We start from the raw sequence: 20385 nt of genomic DNA, 5'->3' as shown, positions 1-20385 counted from the left end.
TTCAGGACAACAACAATGATAGCCCAGCAGTATATGCAAGTTATAAGATTGCGCTTAATATAGGGAGAGCTGTAAAACCATTTGCTGAAGATGAGTTTATAAAGGAGTGCATCAATAATGCTGCTTTTTTACTTTGCCCACTGAATGCAAATCAGTTTCGAGCTATCATTCTTTCTCCGCTGACTGTAAGTCATCGTATAAGTGCCATGGCAGGTGACGTTTACCATCAATTAAGGAGTGCGGTGCAGGAGTTTATTGAATTTTCCATCGCACTTGATGAGCCCACAGATATTTCAGACACCGCGCAGTTAGTGGTTTATGTCCGTGGCGTGGACACTGCTCTTCACATAACAGAGGATTTTTTAGATATGATATCTTTAAAAGGCACGACCACCACATCCTAAAAGCCGTTGAAGAAGCTGTAGATTCAGCCAGCTTAAACTGGGAACGTTTGGTGTCAGTGACAACAGACAGAACACCTGCAACAAAAGGGAAACAAATGGGATTTGTTGGACTACTAAGAAAAAAGCTACAGCATACAGAAGAATCATTGTACAGCATCCACTGCATTTTGCACTAAGAAGCACTCTGTGTAAAAGCAGCAAAACTGGGGGACGTCATACAAGTGGTTATTCGGGCAGTTAATTATTTGAGATACCATGGGCTTACATATAGACAGTTTCACACATATTTAGCTGAAATTGGGGAAGAGTATGATGACATACCATACCACAGCGAAGGCCGCTGGCTTAGCCGCGGTAATGTTCTCAAAAGATTTTTTGAGCTGAGAATACCAATGAATCAGTTTTTAAAGGACAAAGAAAGGTACAATCCCAAGTTAGAAGATCCAGAGTGGGTTTCTGACCTTGCATTTTTAGTGGACATTACTGGACACATGAATGCATTGAACACAAGTTTGCAAAGGGAAAATCAGCTAATTTTTTAAATGGCTGAAAAGGTGCAAGCTTTCACTAGCAAGCTTGAGCTGAGGGAATGAAAGCTCTCGTCAGGGAATGCAGTGCATTTCCCTACTCTGTCTACTGTGCGAGAACAGAATTGCAAAGAATATGTTTCTGGACTTAGTGCAATAAAAGAGGAATTTCTCAAGAGATTTGTGGATATATCATATTTGTCCCAAGCTTTTGAATGGTTCTCAAGACCATTTGCTGTTTCTGTAGATGATATTCATCCCAGTTTCAAATGGAATTAATAGATCTATAGTGTAATTCTCATCTGATAGACAAGTTCCTTTTGGCAAGACATGTAATAGACTTTTATCACGACTTTCCACAACTAGAGTTTTCTCGTCTCCATCATGAAGCCGCGAAGATAAGATCAATGTTTGGCTCGACATACACTTGTGAGAGATTTTTTTCTGTTATGAAAATTAATAAGTCTCGGTTAAGAGCGAACATCAGTGATTAAAATTTACGTAACTGTTTGCGTTTGTCTGTGTACAGAAATTTTGTTCCAGACATTAAACATATTGTAAACTCTACCTATGATAATTAAATAAAACGTATCATAGGTAATCAGATGCTCCCTTCACTCCATTCGTCAATAATTATCTCCAATCCATAGTCAGAGAATTAGTGAGAAAAATTGTCCAGCCAGAAGTTTGTGGAAACAGACTGATTGTCCCACCTGCTTGTATTTCTTCGTTCGTTGACCTCGGTGTCGATGTACTGGCTGAAAAATGGGTTGTGTGGATTCAGACACTGACTACTTTAAATGATATAGCCAACAGATGCACTGTTGTGTGTCATAGTACTTTAATTTCACTGTTCACAACCCACTAATAATACACAGTTATATGACCAGTGCACTATTATTTAGCCTTCGATAAGCCTCATTAATAGTTAGCAGGTGAAACTCCACATATTGCTATGATAGTTTACTGTTGAACAGCTATGAACAGTAAAACCTAACTACAAAGTTCACAGTTCTTTAAGAATAATCGGGTACGTGTGGAGCAGACACGGGCACTATTTTTACACATAACCTAATTGTTTAACACTTATTCCACAGTTAATTTGAAGCATTGTTATTGTTCTAACCAGCATAGGTTACTCATCAGAAACTCGGCCATGGACTGACTGTTGCGTGACCAAAAATCACGTCCTTATATATCATTACAATAATCGTTACTGAAACTACACATTGTTCGAAGTTAAATTTACAGAAATTACAATTAAAACTTAACTTACTCAATTAACTGAATACATCGAAAAATTGTGTCTTTTTAACAGTTTCTTCTACTATGAAGTTTAGGCCGAATTATTTGTTTGAATCATGAAATTAACAAATGTAGTTACACAAACAATACTTTAGACAAAACTGTTAATTACCTTGGAATTAATGAAGGGCTGATTTTGCTAACATGTTTTTCAATAGAGGTAAATAGATACTTTAAGATTACTAGTACTTCATCTTCCAAATGTTTACAGTTATTACAGAATTTGTACTTGTTTATGCATCAACAATAGAATTTAAGTTAAGAAACAATCACTGATTTCACCCTATAACAAACGATACTAACCAGGAATAGTCATAAGGAATTAGAAAAATCAATTACGTACATAAAAACTAAACACAAAATTGGATCTGGTGTTCTGTCCAAAACTGAGGACCAATCTTTCTTTTTTATGAAAATACAGATTATACTCATGTATGTCAATGTTAATTAAATCAAAATGAAGAAATGAATTTTAAGGAGGCAGATGACAAAACAAGAGGGGAATTAAAATTATCCCAGCTTGCTTCGTCACAACACCAGCTTCGAAACATATCTGAACAATGTTGCTGTTGTAGTCTTCAGTCCTGAGACTCGTTTGGTACAGCTCTCCATGCTACATCTGAATAATAACAAAATCAATTGTAACCTCGGAAAGTGGACATCAGGTAAAAGCCAAGAAAGCTCTGGGTCAATGTGACATATCAAAGAAAGATATCTTGGCATTTTGGAATTAATGCCTTACTTTTTGAAGAGTATGGTATATAAAATTACGGGTAAATCACCCCTGGATTATTTTCTTATGAAGGGCATACCATGTTCAATCCCAGAAGTGGAAATAACAGCGACCATAAGAAGAGACAGTTAGGCATAGCATCAGCACAGCTAACTACCTTAAATTGCTTTGGTGGTCATTAGGCCGACGCCATTGCCCATGAACTCCAGAGTATAGTAGAGATCATGTCAGTGAAGGAAAGCCTTAAAGAATTTGATGAAGATTGGGTTTGCATAAATCAGTTCTTTATGATGGCCATTAGTGGCGAGATTGGACTTGTAAATGAGAAGAGATTTATCAAGGTTGCATGCATTCTGCTCCCTGGTGATGCTAACCATAAAAGAGGTTTCTCTGACAACTCAAGTCTGGTCAGAAATGTGACTGAAGTGTTTCTCATAGCCGTTCGTGGTGTTGGCAATGTGGTTGGTGTCGCTGGGGCTGCTGATCTGTAACTGTCAAGCAGCAGGTAATACACAGCTTCTGAAATGCACATGATAGATACATTGAACAGTAGCAGAGAATAGGACAGTTTGGAATTCCTCAAATGAAACTGAGATGAAGAATAAAATGAGTAGAGAAAAGCTAAGAGCACTACAAACTATAAAGACAAAACTCATGGAAAGTGCTGAGTGTAGTAACCAAGTAATAAATGAAACTGATCCAAGTAACACAAATATGGCTTTATTCATAAACCTCTGAACAATAGAAATAAGCCTCTTGAGACTCCATATGTATCAAGATAAAAGAATCGTACATAAGGTGCAACATAAGTGACACACAGAACAACTGATGTGAGCTGTACGAACAAAAAGAACATAGTGAGTGTGAACCATGGGGCTGCTCCACATATACATAGGCACGAGTTGCCGGTAGACAGAATAGCGGAGACCATGTCATGTGCATGCTTCCTACAGGCGCCCTCTAGTGGCTGACCCGCACAGATTGAGTGGGTGGCTGATTAAAGTACACACGTGTGGTGACACTGCCCTCGGCACACTCAGACTTACATGCACTTTTTGCAGGATATAGCACTGCGAGAGAGGTTTCTTGTGCTGAAGTAGTAGTTCTGTCACTAAAAACTACCTGCTTGTGACGTCACTTAATGTCCATATATTTGGACAAGATGACTGGAACTCTATAAACAACATTGCAGATACAGTATTGTGAACACTACATGCGGCATACAAACAGGAGAAACCGTACTCTAGAATAAGACAGGCTCTACATCGGACTGATCAGCAGTACATAGTAAACAACACAGACACAAGCACAGACACGAATTCGTATGCTATATCGCACACAGGAAGTGAAGACAAGATAAACATACAAACATAGCAAAAGTAAGCGAAGTCTCCACAATACTAAATTGAATCAGTCTGAAAAGAAAACTGTGTATTTATCTGTTTGTTATACCATTTCATAGTATGTAACAGTATCTGAAGATCTGACATTTCTTCTTCTTTCATTGCATCAGGTGTGTCTAAATGAAAGTTTTTCTGAGCCCTTGCACCTGATGCAGCTGACTATGACATTTTAAATCAACTCTCAATCTCCACCGTTATCTTAAGTTGGAAAAAAATATTGTAACTGAACTAATCAATACATTAAGTATTACAACTACCAAGACAACATATGGTACAGATGTAACCATACATACAGAAGGTATAAAGAGAAGAACTGTCACATCATATCTAAATCATATTGCCACCTCTTGTTTCTTCCATCAAATACACTTTTAATTTTAATTTAAAATACATCACAACCTATTATGTATCTTATTTATTATCATTATCTAAGTTAGCAACAAGTTTAAACAAAACTGTGCAAATGCGTTTGTCTATTGTTTTATGTTATTTTTTTAAAAAATTCCAGCAACAAAATTAACTAGTAATAAAACAGAATTTGTATGATATAACATGTAAAATCACACAATGTACAATGTGCTATATAATAACACAGCAGATCTATACTTGAGAAATAAATAAATGCCCATATCAGACAAGTCTATTACTGTTTCTTCCATAATAGTTTTGTTCAAATGGTCTTCAGATTTTATTCTGAAATCTCTGTATAAACAGTGTAATTTTTTTTTACAAAGATAGACAGGGTTCTTTGTTTTATATATGTGTGCTCCAACAACTGTTTTACTTTCTTTGTGACCTGGTCTCATTCTCCACTGTCCAGTCACATTAATGGATCACCTGTCAAAAGCCTGAATATGGTCTCCAAGAATAGACACATACTTGTGTTGATCCATTGTGCCCTCTATAATGATGAGATCACCCAAGAAGAGCAACAAAAACATTCTGACATTCAGTAACACTCGCTCCCTTGCTTTCAGATTGTTTCACCCTGTACCCAGCAACAGCCATCTATCGATTGGAGCATAAAACTAGATTCATATAAAAAGGCCACGTGTCACCACACAGTTGACATCCAATTGCTGTAATGGCATGCAAATTCCAGCGTTCGTCACCAGTGAACAGCAGTATGCATAGTTTTATGAAATAGGATTCTGCTGCAGGGGTCCATACACAGCAACATCCGCTGAGTGATTGTTGAGGAGACACTGTTGGTAGGTCCATGGTTCATCTAAGAGGTCAGTTGCTCAACAGTCCCATGTCTGTTCGCCCTTACATGTTTCCACAGCCATCATTCAGCCGTGTCATCTATGGCCTTTCGTGCACCACTGTCACCTCAACTCCAGTGCCATTTTGCCACATGGTATTCTTTAACCATGGGAGCAGCAAGGGAGTAGTCTACAAACTTAGCTGTATCGGAAGTGCTTCCACTCTTGGCCCGAAAGCCAATGATCATGCCCTTCTGGACATCAGATAAATCGCTCCAGTTCTGCATTACAACAATGACTGCACTGTTTTCTGTGCCCCCAACTTGCTTTATGCACCGTCCAAAATTAGTGCAGCTACGATCTGTCTGGCTGAATAGTTTTTGCGGTTGATGTCAAACATATGTGTTGGTGACATGAACTGTGTAATTTTGCTGTGTTTTTTGTTCAAACTACATCTTACATCTAGTTTTGTTGTCAGATCCTGGTACTTAAAAAATATTGCTGGACACCCTGATATCAAGGCCTACACCAAGGCACTGTAGTGCATACCACCATGCTGTTCAAAGACTGGAATTCAACTTCAATCTGGCATTGTTTTTATTAGACTGCTTAGATAATGCTGAGAAAATTTCTGTGGTGTTTGTGCACACCAGTGTGGTGAATTCTATCTGACATGTATACATTTTAGAAATCTGTTAACTGGTTGCTGCACTTTTAAGTGAGGGGATCCTTTTGTCATGATTTATCCCAAAAATGCATAGTCTTCCTACCCATAACAGTAGGTATTTGACATTGTGTGGCCTCACACCCAGCTGCTATATTAATAATTAACTCCACCGATCTCCTTTTCCAGTCCTGTTGAGGAGCAGGCCATGTTTGTCTATTTCTCATCTCCTGATAAATCCCACTGACACTAGCAGATGCGTGCCCAGTCAGCAATCAGTCAGTACCATCCCCAACTCCAAATGGAATCGTCTTACAGAACTGCAAAGACGGCTGATCATGACACTGGAATAGGACACCCATGCTCATATTTATGTAACCAGTTAGGGCAGCTATCTTCCATGGGGGCACCACATATGCTGTACACCTTGCCCTATCCCAGCTGTTCCCTGCCCCATCATCACTATCTGATCACCTTTCATGAAATCATTACACAAAGGCCTTAAACCCACAAATTGCTTCATTCAGAAAAACACTGAGCTTAAAAATGCTGGTGATGTGATACTAATCAAATCTTCTCCTGTAACTAAGGTCTACATGTTTGCCGAGACTGCTATCTGGCATCTGTACTCTCTTCTGCATGACATTAGTGTTACTCTTAGCCTTTCTACTGGTGTGCATAGTTTGTTACATGTTTCCTACTCAAGGTTCCTCTCCCCTCAACTCTGGGACCTGAAAATTTTTAACGCCAATTCACACTGGCCATCACGGCTCCATAACATTATGTACCATCACTTCATGACACCGTCACATCACCGTTTTACACTGTCCTTCACACCACACCACATCATGTTATCTCAGTTCAAGTCACATGAGCTCAACTTGGCAACTGTCATTAATCGCTAACAAGTAAAAAGATGTAGAATAACAGGTGATGTCAGCCGAAGTCTGACAAAAGCACAATGTTTGTGGCTGAGAGCATGGTTGTGTATTGAGAAGAAATGAGCTTGGGTGTCATGTGATCAACAATGGACAATGACGTCAGACATCAAAACTGTGTTCCTGAGAAACGTTGATGGTGCCTTGGTGTGACATGGTGACAAGTGTCAATGTAACCATTTGAAATGCATTGTGAAATGTATTGACATGCTGTAATATGATAGCCACTGACAATTGACCTTTATGTTTGACACAACAGATCCATCAGACCACATCCTCCAGATCCGTCAGACCACTCCAGCTAGCCTTCCTACAGACTGCCAGTTCTCAGCCACCCGCAACACCACCGCCTCCCTTCGTCCTCACTGTCTCTCTCCTGGCTTCTTCCAAACGTGCATGAAGGGCACAGATCTTTTTTTCTGCTTCTCTCTTACTCTATTCCTGCTGCATATTTTGAAGTTCCAAGAGGGGGTCCCTAGTGATCAGCCCAGAGTTCTCTCCATACGTTCCCCACAGGTGAAACAATTTGCTACAGCTCCACAACTCCCATGGTTTCCACTCATAGTAAAATAATATATCTGAAGCAAAAGAAGAATATTCTGAGATGTATTATCTATAAAAGAATGTAACCTGGCAATAGTGTGCTGAGTTTGCTACAACTGCAAAGTTGGCGACGTCAGAGGTATATACATTTGAGAAGTCTTAACAGAAATTTGAAACAGTAGAAATTTCCTAAACCCAACACAAAGATATCAGATCTTCACTTCTGTGACAAGTATATCAGACACTAGTGCAGATACTCACAGTAAACATATTCTAAAAAAAAAAAAAAAAAAAAAAAAAAAAAAAAGCAATTATATCATCAAACTAACATAATTGTCTTACTTTGACTGGCTTAAAAACTGTTACTGAAAGTGCTTCTGCCAGATGATATCACTATTTCAGGCATGTCTGTGTTGTTGATAAGGTCTTCAGTTTGAATACTGGTTTGATGCAGCTCTCCAAGCTAACTACTGCAACCTATATATTTCTGAATCTGCTTACTGTATTCATCTCTTAGTCTCCCTCTGATTTGTACCCCTCACACTTGCCTCAGATACTAAGTTGGTGATCCCTTAATGTCTCAGAATAAGTCCTATCAATCAGTCCCCTCTTTTGGTCAAGTTGAGCCAAAAATCTCGTGTTTCCCCAATTGTATTCAGTACTTCCTCATTAGTTATGTGATCAGCACATCAAATCTTCAGCATTCTTCTGTAACACCACATTGTGAAAGCTTCAATTATCTTTTTATCTAAACTGTTTGTCAGTGTTTCACTTCCATAAATGGCTGTACTCCTGCGAAATACCTTCAGAAGACTACCTAACCCTTAAATTGATATTCAGTGTTAACTAATTTCTCGTCTTCAGAAATGCCTCTCTTGCCATCGCTAGTCTACATTTTATATCATGTGTACTTCAGCTGTAATCAGTTATTTTGCTGCACAAATAGCAAAACTCATATAAAACTTCTAGTCTCTCGTTCCCTATTCTAATGCCCTTAGCATCACCTAGTGTAATTCGACTAATTTCCATTATCCTTGTTTCACTTTCGTTAATTTCCATCATACCATCTTTTCAAAACCTTGTCCGTTCCATTCATCTGCTCTTCCAGGTCCATTGCTGTCTCTGACAAAATTACAGTGTCATTAGCAAACCTCTAAGTTTTTATTTCTTTTTCCCTGAACTTTGATTCCTACTCCAAATTTTTCTTTGGTTTCCTTTACGGCTTGCTCAGTATACAGCCCTTTCTCACTCTCGGCCCTTTCAGGTCTTTCAACTCTTGTTACAGCCATTTGGTTTCTGTACAAGTTATAAATAGTCTTTCTTTCCCTGTATTTTACCCCTGCCACCTTCAGAATTTGAAAGAGATTATTCCAGTCAGCATTCTCAAAAGCTTTCTCAAGTCTACAAATGCTAGCAACATAGGTTTATCTTTCCTTAACCTATCTTCTGATTTAAGTCATAGTGTCAGTATTGCCTCTTGTCTTCCTACATTTCTCCAGAATCCAAACTGATCTCGCCCATGGTCTGCTTCTATTAGTTTTTCCATTATTATGTAAAGAATTCATGTTAGCATCTTGCAGCCATGACTTATTAAATTGATATTTCAATAATTTTCACACCTTTCAGCAATTGCTTTCTTTGGAATTGGAATTAGCACATTATTCTTGAAGTCTGAGGGTATTCTGCCTGCCTCTTACATAATACGCACCAAATGGAAGAGTTGTGTCTTGGCTTACTCTCCCGATTCTGTCAGTGGTTCTAACGGAGTGTTGTGTACTCCTGGGGCTTTGTTTCAACTTGGATCTCTCAGAGCTTTGTCAAATTCTTCTCACAGTATTGTATCTCCTATCTCATCTTTATCATGTCCACTTCCCCTTCTACAATATTTCTTCCAAGTTTATCTCCCTTATATAGGCCCTCTCTGTACTCCTTCCATCTTTCAGCTTTCCCTTTTTAGTTTAGGACAGGTTTACTATCTGAGCTCGTGATATTCATACAGCTGTGTCTCTCTTCCCCAAACACTTTTTTAAATTTACCTGAAGGCAGTATTTATATTTCTCTTGTGAAATATGCTTTTAAATCCTTACATTTCTCATCTGGTCATTCCTGCTTAGCGATTTTGCACTTTCTCATTTTGAGATGTTTGTGCTCCCTTTCACCTGCTTCATTTGCCGCATTTTTAAATTTTCTCCATTTATCTGTTAAATTCAATGTCTGTACTGTTATCAAAGGTTTCCTAGTAGGCCTTGTCATTTTACTTATTGATCCTCTGATACCTTCACTATTTCATCACTTAAAGCTACCCATTCATCTTCTGCTGTATTCCTATCCCCTGAGCTAATCAACCATTAGCTGATGCTCTCTCTGAAGCTCTTACCAACCTCTGGTTCTTTCAGCATATGCAGGTCTGATCTCTTTAAGTTCCTACTTTTTCCAATTTCTCCAGTTTAACCTTTGTATAACCAGACTGAAACCTTTTGGTTTCTTGAGGTCTCTACCACATATACAGCCTTCTTTTATGATTTTTAAACCAAGTGTTAGCTCTACCAGGTGGCTTCCTCTTTCGTTCCTTTCCCCCAGTTCATATTCACCTACTATTTTTCCTTCTTTTCCTTTTCTTACTATTGGATTCCAGGTCCCTACCACAGTTAAATTTTCATCTTCTTTAATGATCTGAGTAATTTCTTTTACCTCGTCATACATTTCTTCAATCTCTTCTTCATCGGCGGAGTTAGTAGACACGTAAACTTGTACTACTGTGTTAGGAGTGGGCTTCTTGTCTATGTTGACTATAATAATGTGTTGACTATTCTGTTAATAGTAACTTATCCTCAATTCCTCTTTTCTTATTCATTATTAAACCCGTTCCTGCATTACCCCTATTTGGCCTGTATGTGTAACCTTGTATTCACCTGAGCAAACATCGTGTTCCTCCCGCCACAAAACTTCCTTAATCCCCAGTATCCCTAGCTTCAACCTATCCATTTCCCTTTTTAAATTTTCTAATCTACCTCCTCGATTAGGGGATCTAACATTCCATGCTCCAATCCATAGAATGCTAGTTTTGTTTCTCCTGATGATGACAGCCTCCTGAGTATTCCCCACCCAGAGATCCGAATGGGGGACTATTTTACCTCTGGAATATTTTACCCAAGATGATGCCATCATCTTTCAGCTGTACAGTAGAGCTGCATGTTGTTGGGAAAAAATACGGCTGTAGTTTCCCCCTGCTTTCAGCCATTTGCATTGCCAGCACAGCAACACTGGTTGCTGTTACCATGCTGGATCATTCAATCATCTAGACTGTTGCCCCTTCAACTACTTAAAAGACTACTGCCCCCTCTTCAGGAGTCACCAGGTAATTCTTCCTGAAGACATGCAGCTCTACTGTAAGGTTAAATGATTATGATGTCATCTTGTTTTAAATATTCCAGAGTTAAAATACAGGGTGATTCAAAAAGAATACCACAACTTTAAAAATGTGTATTTAATGAAAGAAACATAATATAACCTTCTGTTATACCTCATTACAAAGAGTATTTAAAAAGGTTTTTTTCACTCAAAAACAAGTTCAGAGATGTTCAATATGGCCCCCTCCAGACACTCGAGCAATATTCAACCCGATACTCCAACTCGTTCCACACTCTCTGTAGCATATCAGCCATAACAGTTTGGATAGCTGCTGTTATTTCTCGTTTCAAATCATCAGTGGTGGCTGGGAGAGGTGGCCGAAACACCATATCCTTAACATACCCCCATAAGAAAAAATCGCAGGGGGTAAGATCAGGGCTTCTTGGAGGCCAGTGATGAAGTGCTCTGTCACGGGCTCCCTGGCGGCCGATTCATCGCCTCGGGTAGTTGACGTTCAGGTAGTTACGGACAGATAAGTGCCAATGTGGTGGCGCTCCATCCTGCTGAAATATGAATTGTTGTGCTTCTTGTTCGAGCTGAGGGAACAGGCAATTATTTAACATCTCCAGATACTGTAGTCCAGTTACAGTAGCACCTTCGAAGAAAAAGGGACCAAAAACTTTATTGGCTGAAATGGCACAGAAAACGTTCACCTTAGGCGAGTCACGGAAACTGAGTTGTTTCCCGCGGATTCTCAGTGCCCCATATACAGACATTGTGACGGTTGACTTTCCCGTTAGTGTGGATTCACTTCTGCCGTACTCAATAACACAAAAAGCTTTCTGTTAAGCGGTCGCCATCTTAGCATCAACTGACGCTGATGCCTAGTCAACAGCGCCTCAAGCGAACAAATGTACAACTAAATTAAACTTTATACCTCCCTTAATTTGCCGACAGATAGTGCTTAGCTCTGCCTTTTGTCGTTGCAGAGTTTTAAATTCCTAAAGTTGTGGTATTCTTTTTGAATCACCCTGTAGTCTCCCATTCAGATCTCTGGGTGGGGACTACTCAGGACGATGTCATCATCAGTAGAAATAAAACTGGTATTCTATGGATCGGAGCATGGAATGTTAGATACCTTAATCGGGCAGGTAGGTTATTTTCCATCTCTGTCTTGTCCTTACCTGAATTTGCAGCCATTTCTTTTCAGTACCAAATTCCTGCCAGTCTCCCTCCCTTTTTTTTCCTACTAATGAGCAGCTTGAGAAACTGACTGCCTATGCATAAATTTAATGTTCTGTAGCTCATTGTCAGGACAACCAACTGCAGAGTGGCCCCCTTACATTGTACTCAGTGACAGTCAGATCGAAAAGAGAACAAAAATTAATAATGATAGTACTAACACTTATTTTGATAAAGCTTTGTTATTTCATTGGCTCCTCCTTTTCCGTCACTGAAGCAACCATGTTTGTGTGAGGGCCATCCAGAAAGTAAAGAATGGTTGTTTGCATGTGGTCTGTGCACATGTCTTGTTTCAACTGCTCATTGGTTCAGGCGTTTGGTGTTAATGCGGACGGTTGCTACATGCAATTGTAAGTCTGACCTTGTCATGTGGTAAGTGCAGAGATCACTGTGACCATAGCTGTGCTGATTGCGAATCATACCAAGTTTTAAGTGTTGTTCATTCTCTGCAGGATTTAAGACTGGGAGAACAAATCTTCATAATGAAGACAGATCAGGGTGACACTCATAATTGTAGGTTCACTGAAACAAAATGTGGATCACATCATTCACGAGAATAAGTGATTCATAATTAGTGAGATGCATGAACAATGTCAGGAAGTGTCTCATTCAATTGTGCATGAAATTATCACCCTGCACTTAGGGTACAACAAAATCTGTGCATGATGGGTGTCACGCATGTTCACCGACACCAGAAAGCTGCCAGAATGGGTGTGGCATTAGCATTGTCGAAGTGATACAAAAGGAATATCAACAAATGTATTGACCAGATTGTTACAAGAGGCAAAAGACAGGTTTCTCATAACAACCCCACAGTGAACTGACTGTTTATGGAGAGAGATCATCTACAATCGTCTCAGGAGCCACACAAGATTTCCGTATTGTGGGACAATGAAGGGGTCCTACAAGTCGATATCATGTGCCATAACACAACAATCAATAGTGACACATACTGTGCTACCCTTAAACGCCTTCATCGGGCTATCTAGTATCACCGAAGAGGCAAGCTCTCGTGTGGAGTTGTTCTTTTTCCATGAAAATACATATCCGCATACTGTCCGGAAGACACAAACCTTGATGTGTGAGAAATTCCAGTGGGACATCATAGAGCATCCTCCCTACAATCTGGACATAACACTGTTGGACATTCTCTTGTTTCCAAAACTGAAAATCACCTTGTTAGTAAACACTTTGCAAGTAATGAAGACGTGAAGGATGCTGTCATGACCTAGTTGAATAGACGGGCTGACACATGGTATGGTGAGGATCTACACAAATTGGGGCCAACGTCCTACAAGTCCCTTAATGTGAAACGTGACTATATGGAAAAGAAGACAATATGCCAAAACCTATATATTGAGTTCCTGTATTATTATTATTATTATTATTATTATTATTAATAGTAGTAGTAGTAGTAGTAGTAGTAGTAGTAGTGAACGTTCTTCACTTACTGGATAGCTTTCATATTGCTACATACATTCGATAACATTGTGAGACCAGACTCTATTATTTCACATATTTTGGCTCAACTGCAGGCCAGTGTGTAATAAGTCACAATCAAGTAAGGGGGGGGGGGGGGGGGGGGGGAATGAATTGATGTTTCTGCAAATTTCCGTGTATTGTTTATTTATTAGCCGCACAAAAAGAAATTTTTTTCATAACTCATCTAACTTTCTTCTTTGACAGTGAGGTGATTTATTGTATTTAAATCAATCCTTTCCTATTAATGTGCAATGCAGAAAGGTAATTCATTCTTTTATTTGTTTGCTAATAAAGTTGAAAGATGTCAATTCCACAAGACTCAATTCCACAAGAGAAGAAAACTGTGCACTGCCACAATGTAATACTATTTTTATCAGATTAATTGTGTCTTTATCACCAGTACCTAACAGATAATAATAATTTTATTATTATTATCATTAGTTTCACTTCTGCTTACACTTGGAAACAACTTCTTCCACTGCACAGCCTACAAAACGTATACCAATTGGATTTCCATAAACATCAGAGGACAACTTCTAAGGATACAGGGTACTTTTCTGGTTCAATATTATGTAAAAATCAATACCTATTTCTTTCAGGCACTGTTTATAATGTATTTGTTTTACAGATGTTTGTTGATATTAGGTAATGCAGCACACTTTCTAAACAAATTAGGAGTATTTTGAATATTATTGAACCTGCTTAGGGTTATTAAAAAATTACAAAGAAATTGATGCAGTTTTTTTTCCAAAATGCTTTCTGAAATTGAGGTACTGTTTAATCCAATGTTATACTTGTGAAGGAGACCAAAATTTTTACCATATATGCATGACATGATGACTGATGTACTAGATATATTTAATTCCACCTATTATATGTAGTACAGGGATAAAAAAAAATCACCTCTTACATTTTAATTTTATAATTTTTTCCCCAACAAAAATGGTATTTTTTCTGTAATTTCAGTGGATGCTGCCATAAAGCTTAGGTCTACTACGTAAGTATGGACTATTGCAAGTTACAGAAAAAAATAGAGCAATGCTTTATAAACTTTAGGAATATTTGTTCCTGAATTCTGAAAAACACAACTTGCGGGAAATTGTGATTGAAGATATGAGTCGAATTAAACTATGCCTCAGAACATTCCTAAAGCATTTCTTCATCTTCAAGCTTCCTCTTGTCATTCCTTTTATCACTTCTTGCTTCTTTGGTAACTTGAAGAGCGAATCTTTTGGCTTCATGCACCCGTTGTCTGTCACACACAAGCAATTGATATTCCATTTTAGAGGCACTTTTTATGCTTAAATTTCTCAGCACTTTCAACCTTCCTATCACTCAATCATTGAAACATATCACTGCATCTAGTAAACCAACTTTTAATGTATTTAGTCCTACAAAAACATTCTTGGGTAATCTTTCCCATATGCAATGGTTGAAATTTCCATTTGTATTCTGAGTGCCCCCATGAAGACATTTAACAAGCAAAACAGCGTCACTCAGGTCTCTAAAAATTGGTTTTATTTCAGTCATAACAGGCTCAGGAAGAGAATCCTTATGATGGTATATTTGACCACTTTCTTTTGCTTTTTGGTAACCACACCAAGAATCTGCTAGGGCAAAGTCCATGAACAGTGTGGTCATCCGTGGACAACTTATGAAAGTAGGTGGCCCCTACTGCTTTTCTCATTGCTGTAACATCATTCAGAGGTGCATTTCATCTCATGACCAGTCCATAATAACTCTGAAGGTCTATTTCAGTTTCTGTCAATCTGCCTCGGCCAGACCGAGATTTTCCATCAGGTAGCAACTTTCCTTTCATTTCTCTTCGTAGCTTCCTCAATCCAGCATCCACCCTCTTTTGCACATGTACACAAAACTCCAGTTTTGTTACGAAGCTATCACCATAAACATGGAACTCATTAATTTTATTGAAAGCTTCAGAGTCCCTATCACCCAGGTACTTGGTATGTCTAATATTATAAACGCGCAATGACCTCTGAAATATTTTTAGAGCTCCATCACACTCCATACCTCCATTGTAACGATCATAATCCTTAGAACAGTGATGTTCAATATGTCCTTCAGTGTTGCCATGGCAGGTGTGGCAGTACTTAGATAAGCACTCAACATCAACAACTTTTCCATTCTCCAGAGAAGTAGACTTACACCACCAGTCAAAGAACGATGTCCTCGAAGTTGCCATGTCCCATAAAGTGCAACAGCAATGTCCCTGGTTCCACTAATATTTTCAGTTTCTTCTACTGCACATTTCATAGTTGCTTTAGACACAACCATCGTGGCACCTGAAAGTATTTTTATATACTTGCTGGACCTACTGGGATGAGGAGGAAGGTCGATCAAACCAGAAAATGTTTGAGCATCCTTTTTTCCTTTTCCTATTGCACACATTGCATGCACACTAACTTCAAATTGACATCACATGAATTATGCACAATGTTCGAAGTCATTTTTGAGGTAGATTTATTGCAGGATCTACACAGAACAACTAATTTTGACACCAAACCCTTCCTGCTAATTTGTAGTTCAGTTATTTCCGGACAGCCTACACCATCACGTTGTTTACATTTCACTACTTCCTTTATAAAAGAAGGTAAGATGCCCACATCAACAACAACAAGTGCATTACAAACAGCGTCATTGTTAACACAAAAATTTGAATCACCAGGAGGTGTGCCATGTATAAGTTTCTTCCCTGACTAACTGATACATAGGTTACTTTCAGCAGTGTGGGTTGCTTTGTTTGTGAACTGGCTACCATGGAATTTCCTTTTATTGAATTTTTTGATGCGTGGCACAGTTCGTATTTATTGCACACTAAAGGATATGTACTTCCACAAATAATTGTAGCTCTTCGGCAACAAACTTTCAGCAACACGTGAACGAACTGCTTCAGTGAAACAAAAGTAAATACTAGCAAAGATAATCATTTACAGACACTAGAAACCTGCACTGTTGTCAACATATACTGCGTATCATACGTATAATTGCTGGAAACAGAAAGTCCACAGTTCTTAAAAAACTGGTTTCTGTAACAGAAATAAATGGGGCCTGGTGGCATAATTGACCGTAACTTTCAAATTTGGTATATATAGGTCATTTTTCATTTGGAACCCTATAATGTATATAGTGTAATCAGGAAAGACTATAGAATTTAATAAAGTCATAAATTTAATTTTTCCACCATTTATAAGTACCCTGTGTCCTTAACAAAGTTAACAGGTGACCTGAAGCTTGCCATGGATGCACAAGAGGTGACAGTCATGTGCCACTTAGACTTCAGCAAAGCCATTGACACTGTCGACTTTGACATTTTATTTTCCCTACCCAACAACTTAAATTTCTCACCAACTGCAGTTGTCCACAAACAGAGCTTACAAAAACATTTAAGAAACCTCTAAAGCCAATCTTCAAACACTACACAGTACTGTTCTGGCGTCTAAAAGATGGCCACTTTTCCACCAGGAATAAGGTTCTTTCAAGTCTAACCCCAAAATAGTCCAGTCTGCGTAGTATCCTACTCATGCTATCTAGAGCTATTTTTCGTGCTGGCTATAACTGTGCAGCATCCTAGCTAGACTCTTTGTACACTTCAAACCAGTTCCATGCCACATGGGTGATGGCCTTGTATTTGTGTTATCATGAAAATCGTCCTAATGGCAGTCTTATTGTTTGCTACAGCCCTGTAACTCGGCAAACATATTTCATCAAAGATGTCTTGGATATAATAGGGCCACTAAACTATCAATGAGGATTAATAAATGCAAATTGTAATAAAATAACATGTCACTTTGAAATACAATGTATATGCCCTTTTATGTGAGTGAGTTAGATTCTTCCTCCTAACTTCATTTTATTAGATCTGTGGAAGCGAAAGCTTATTCTAGGGAATTATCTTGGGTTGCACAACTCCCCCCATGTGAACTAGCTCTTATTGGCCCCTCACTTGTTTATCATTCCTCAACCTCTGTCCTCCTTATTTCTGCCACCATTTTACAATTATTTGTTTCTCTTTTTAATCATTCTATTACATTTTTAGGTTTCTTTGTCTCTTATTTGCTGAACGTTACTACTTTGCTTTTTGCCTCCTTTTTTTCTTCTCACTTCTATCTCATTCCCTTCAGTTTTTGGACTCCCCGTTTCTTATCGTACACTTGTTATCTGCCTTTGCTGCCACTACGAACTTCAAGTTTGGAAACCATTTTGTTTATTGATTTCCTTCTTATTCCAGTCCTACTGTGTCTTTTTTGACCACAGACCCTGGCTGTCTTTATGCTTCATCCCAGAATTGTATCTTTTCTCCAGTCATTTTCCAATGAGAAAAGGTCTTGAGTTGGAAGCTAGTTTTACTATGTTTTTCTCTTTGATACCACCTTGTAAACAAATTCTTAACCCTCAAAATATTTGGATGAAATAAAATGAACGTAATGTGCAGGCTGGGCTTTTGGTTAATGGTAATTCATTCTCATGGTAACTTACGAGAGGAGGAGTGCGGAGAGAGGGGGGGGGTCGGCTATAAATAATATTATGACAAGAAATATCAAACATTCAAGCCTCTCAAAAAAAAAGAAAATTGTGTGTTGGCTGCATGAATAAGTGAGATTATAGTACTGTCACATGAGAAGTCAGAAGGCAAACATCCTTACTGCTTTTCAAAAATTAAGCATCTGTGCTTTATTTCTGTGTTAACAACTGTAGTACTATCCCCTATTTTGATGTCAGCTTCTTTTTTAGTCTCTAAGAATTGTGCCTCAATTTTCTTACTATCTTTATGAATTCTGTATCAAATGCCCACTGCATGCAGGCTCTGGAGAAGATGTCTACTGTTCTTGCTGTCTCAAGATTTAGTGATCATAGATTTTCGTATCGCAGACATACACTCTTTCTGTCTTACAGCTGCCACTTTTTTGTCTGTTTTTATTCATACAAATTTTCTTTACCTAGCAAATTTGTTTGGTGCAGTGCTGGTGCTTACTTTATTCAAACACGGGTTGAGATTATTTAATTACAATTTTAAACAGTTATGAAGGTAATGATGTAAATATATGAAATATCCGTGTTACAGTGTTCCTCATGGTTTAAAAACTGAAGGCAATCTGAAGATGACAGCAAGGTACAAACTGTTTACTCGTGGTGAAGCAAAAACTGTTGGTCCAATTCCAAATGATGAACATCCATCCGATCATTATCCATTGATGGTACATTTCATTCTTGTTCCATGATGATGATCAAATATTGCCTGAGAGCTGTGAAGGTAATTATTGTGACACACACACACACACACACACACACACACACACACACACACACACACCTGTGTAGGAATTATAGCAGCATTTTTATTAGTCTAAAAGTGAAGATGTGGTTGATGGAAGAGATTAATTCAGAACTTCATGCATACATCTCTCATGTGTTTGTTATTAAGTACAGCATATTTGTAAACATTAATGTAAAAAACAGAGTGACATGACGGTGATGCATCAAGTTGAGTGTTCTAATAACAGTAAGATGTGAAATGAGCAGTAAGAAACATGAATGTAGCTGTAAAAGAAACACTGTGTATTTTATTACAGATATGTCTAAGTTAATCACTTACAAAATAAAAAATCTGTGGAATTTGTCTTCTTTGCACCCTCTTTCATATTGTTTCTTTGTTTTATTGTCTCAGGAAGAGGCAGACTGTGCCAGTAAACATCAGTATCTTAAGTTTTGATTAGTGCATATATCATGAAAAAAAATATCATTGTCACAGTAAATTTTTGTTACTCTATACTATTTTAGTTTTAATCAGCTTGCACAGATGTTTAAAAGAAGATATTTACACCAAAGGACAACTTTTCTTAAATGACTTTGTGGGAATAGAATAATGTCCGAACAGCATTTGTTGCCCACTACCGCTGAGGTCGAAAGCTAGTGATATTCGGACATTGTGGCTCTGATTTTACCTAATGAGATTTAGATGAGTGGATGTAATGTTGTAGTATTATTAACAAGGAGAATTACCACAGTGTAACATTTGGAGGTAATTCTCATTTGTTTTATACATGGGTATCTTTTGTGCATAATTCTCTTGTGGGAATTTTTTCCTGTGAGTGTACTTTTTCCATGCTGGCTCTCTATTTCCCACATTTTCTTTATGAATTTAAAGTAATTTTCTTGTGTGCACTGAGTATGTGCCTTCTAATGATATGTATATTTTCATGTAAATGTTGACGATTTGTACCATTGTAGTATATGTACATAAAAAATAAATTATTTGTGTTTTTTGTTGATGCTGTTACTCCTGTAATTCTTGTGATACATAAATGACTGGTGACCAACTGTAACAGAAATAAGTTTTTATGATATTAAGGAAGCCATTTTGTTTGTTGTTGCTCAATGCAGTTAACATATCCCGTGAGATATTAAAGTTAACTGCTATTGCCTGTAGTCGATCAACTGCGTCGATGTCACGAAAATATAACTGCACATAACATGGTGAACGGCTATAAATAGATTTCATTGGATGAGGCGGATGATAAAAAAATGTCGTATCTTTATTTCATGTAAAACTGTGTGAAATTTCAGTGT

General features: G+C 38.1%; 1 protein-coding gene across 4 annotated transcripts in view; it reads left to right on the top strand.

Moving 5' to 3' along the window:
* Positions 1-20095, top strand: part of LOC126284067 (protein angel homolog 2-like) — a 166854-nt gene extending 146759 nt beyond the window's left edge. For all 4 annotated transcript variants that reach the window (XM_049982693.1, XM_049982692.1, XM_049982695.1 and 1 more), the window contains one exon: positions 18881-20095. In XM_049982693.1, the coding sequence (XP_049838650.1) occupies positions 18881-19037 (157 nt within the window). In that variant the 3' untranslated portion in view covers positions 19038-20095. The remainder of the gene's footprint in view (positions 1-18880) is intronic.
* Positions 20096-20385: the final 290 nt, after the last annotated feature.

Source organism: Schistocerca gregaria, chromosome 8 (genome assembly GCF_023897955.1).
Source record: "Schistocerca gregaria isolate iqSchGreg1 chromosome 8, iqSchGreg1.2, whole genome shotgun sequence".
Classification (NCBI taxonomy): Eukaryota; Metazoa; Arthropoda; class Insecta; order Orthoptera; family Acrididae; genus Schistocerca; species Schistocerca gregaria.
Note: the sequence above shows the minus strand (reverse complement) of the source record. Positions and strands in the feature narration are given on the sequence as shown.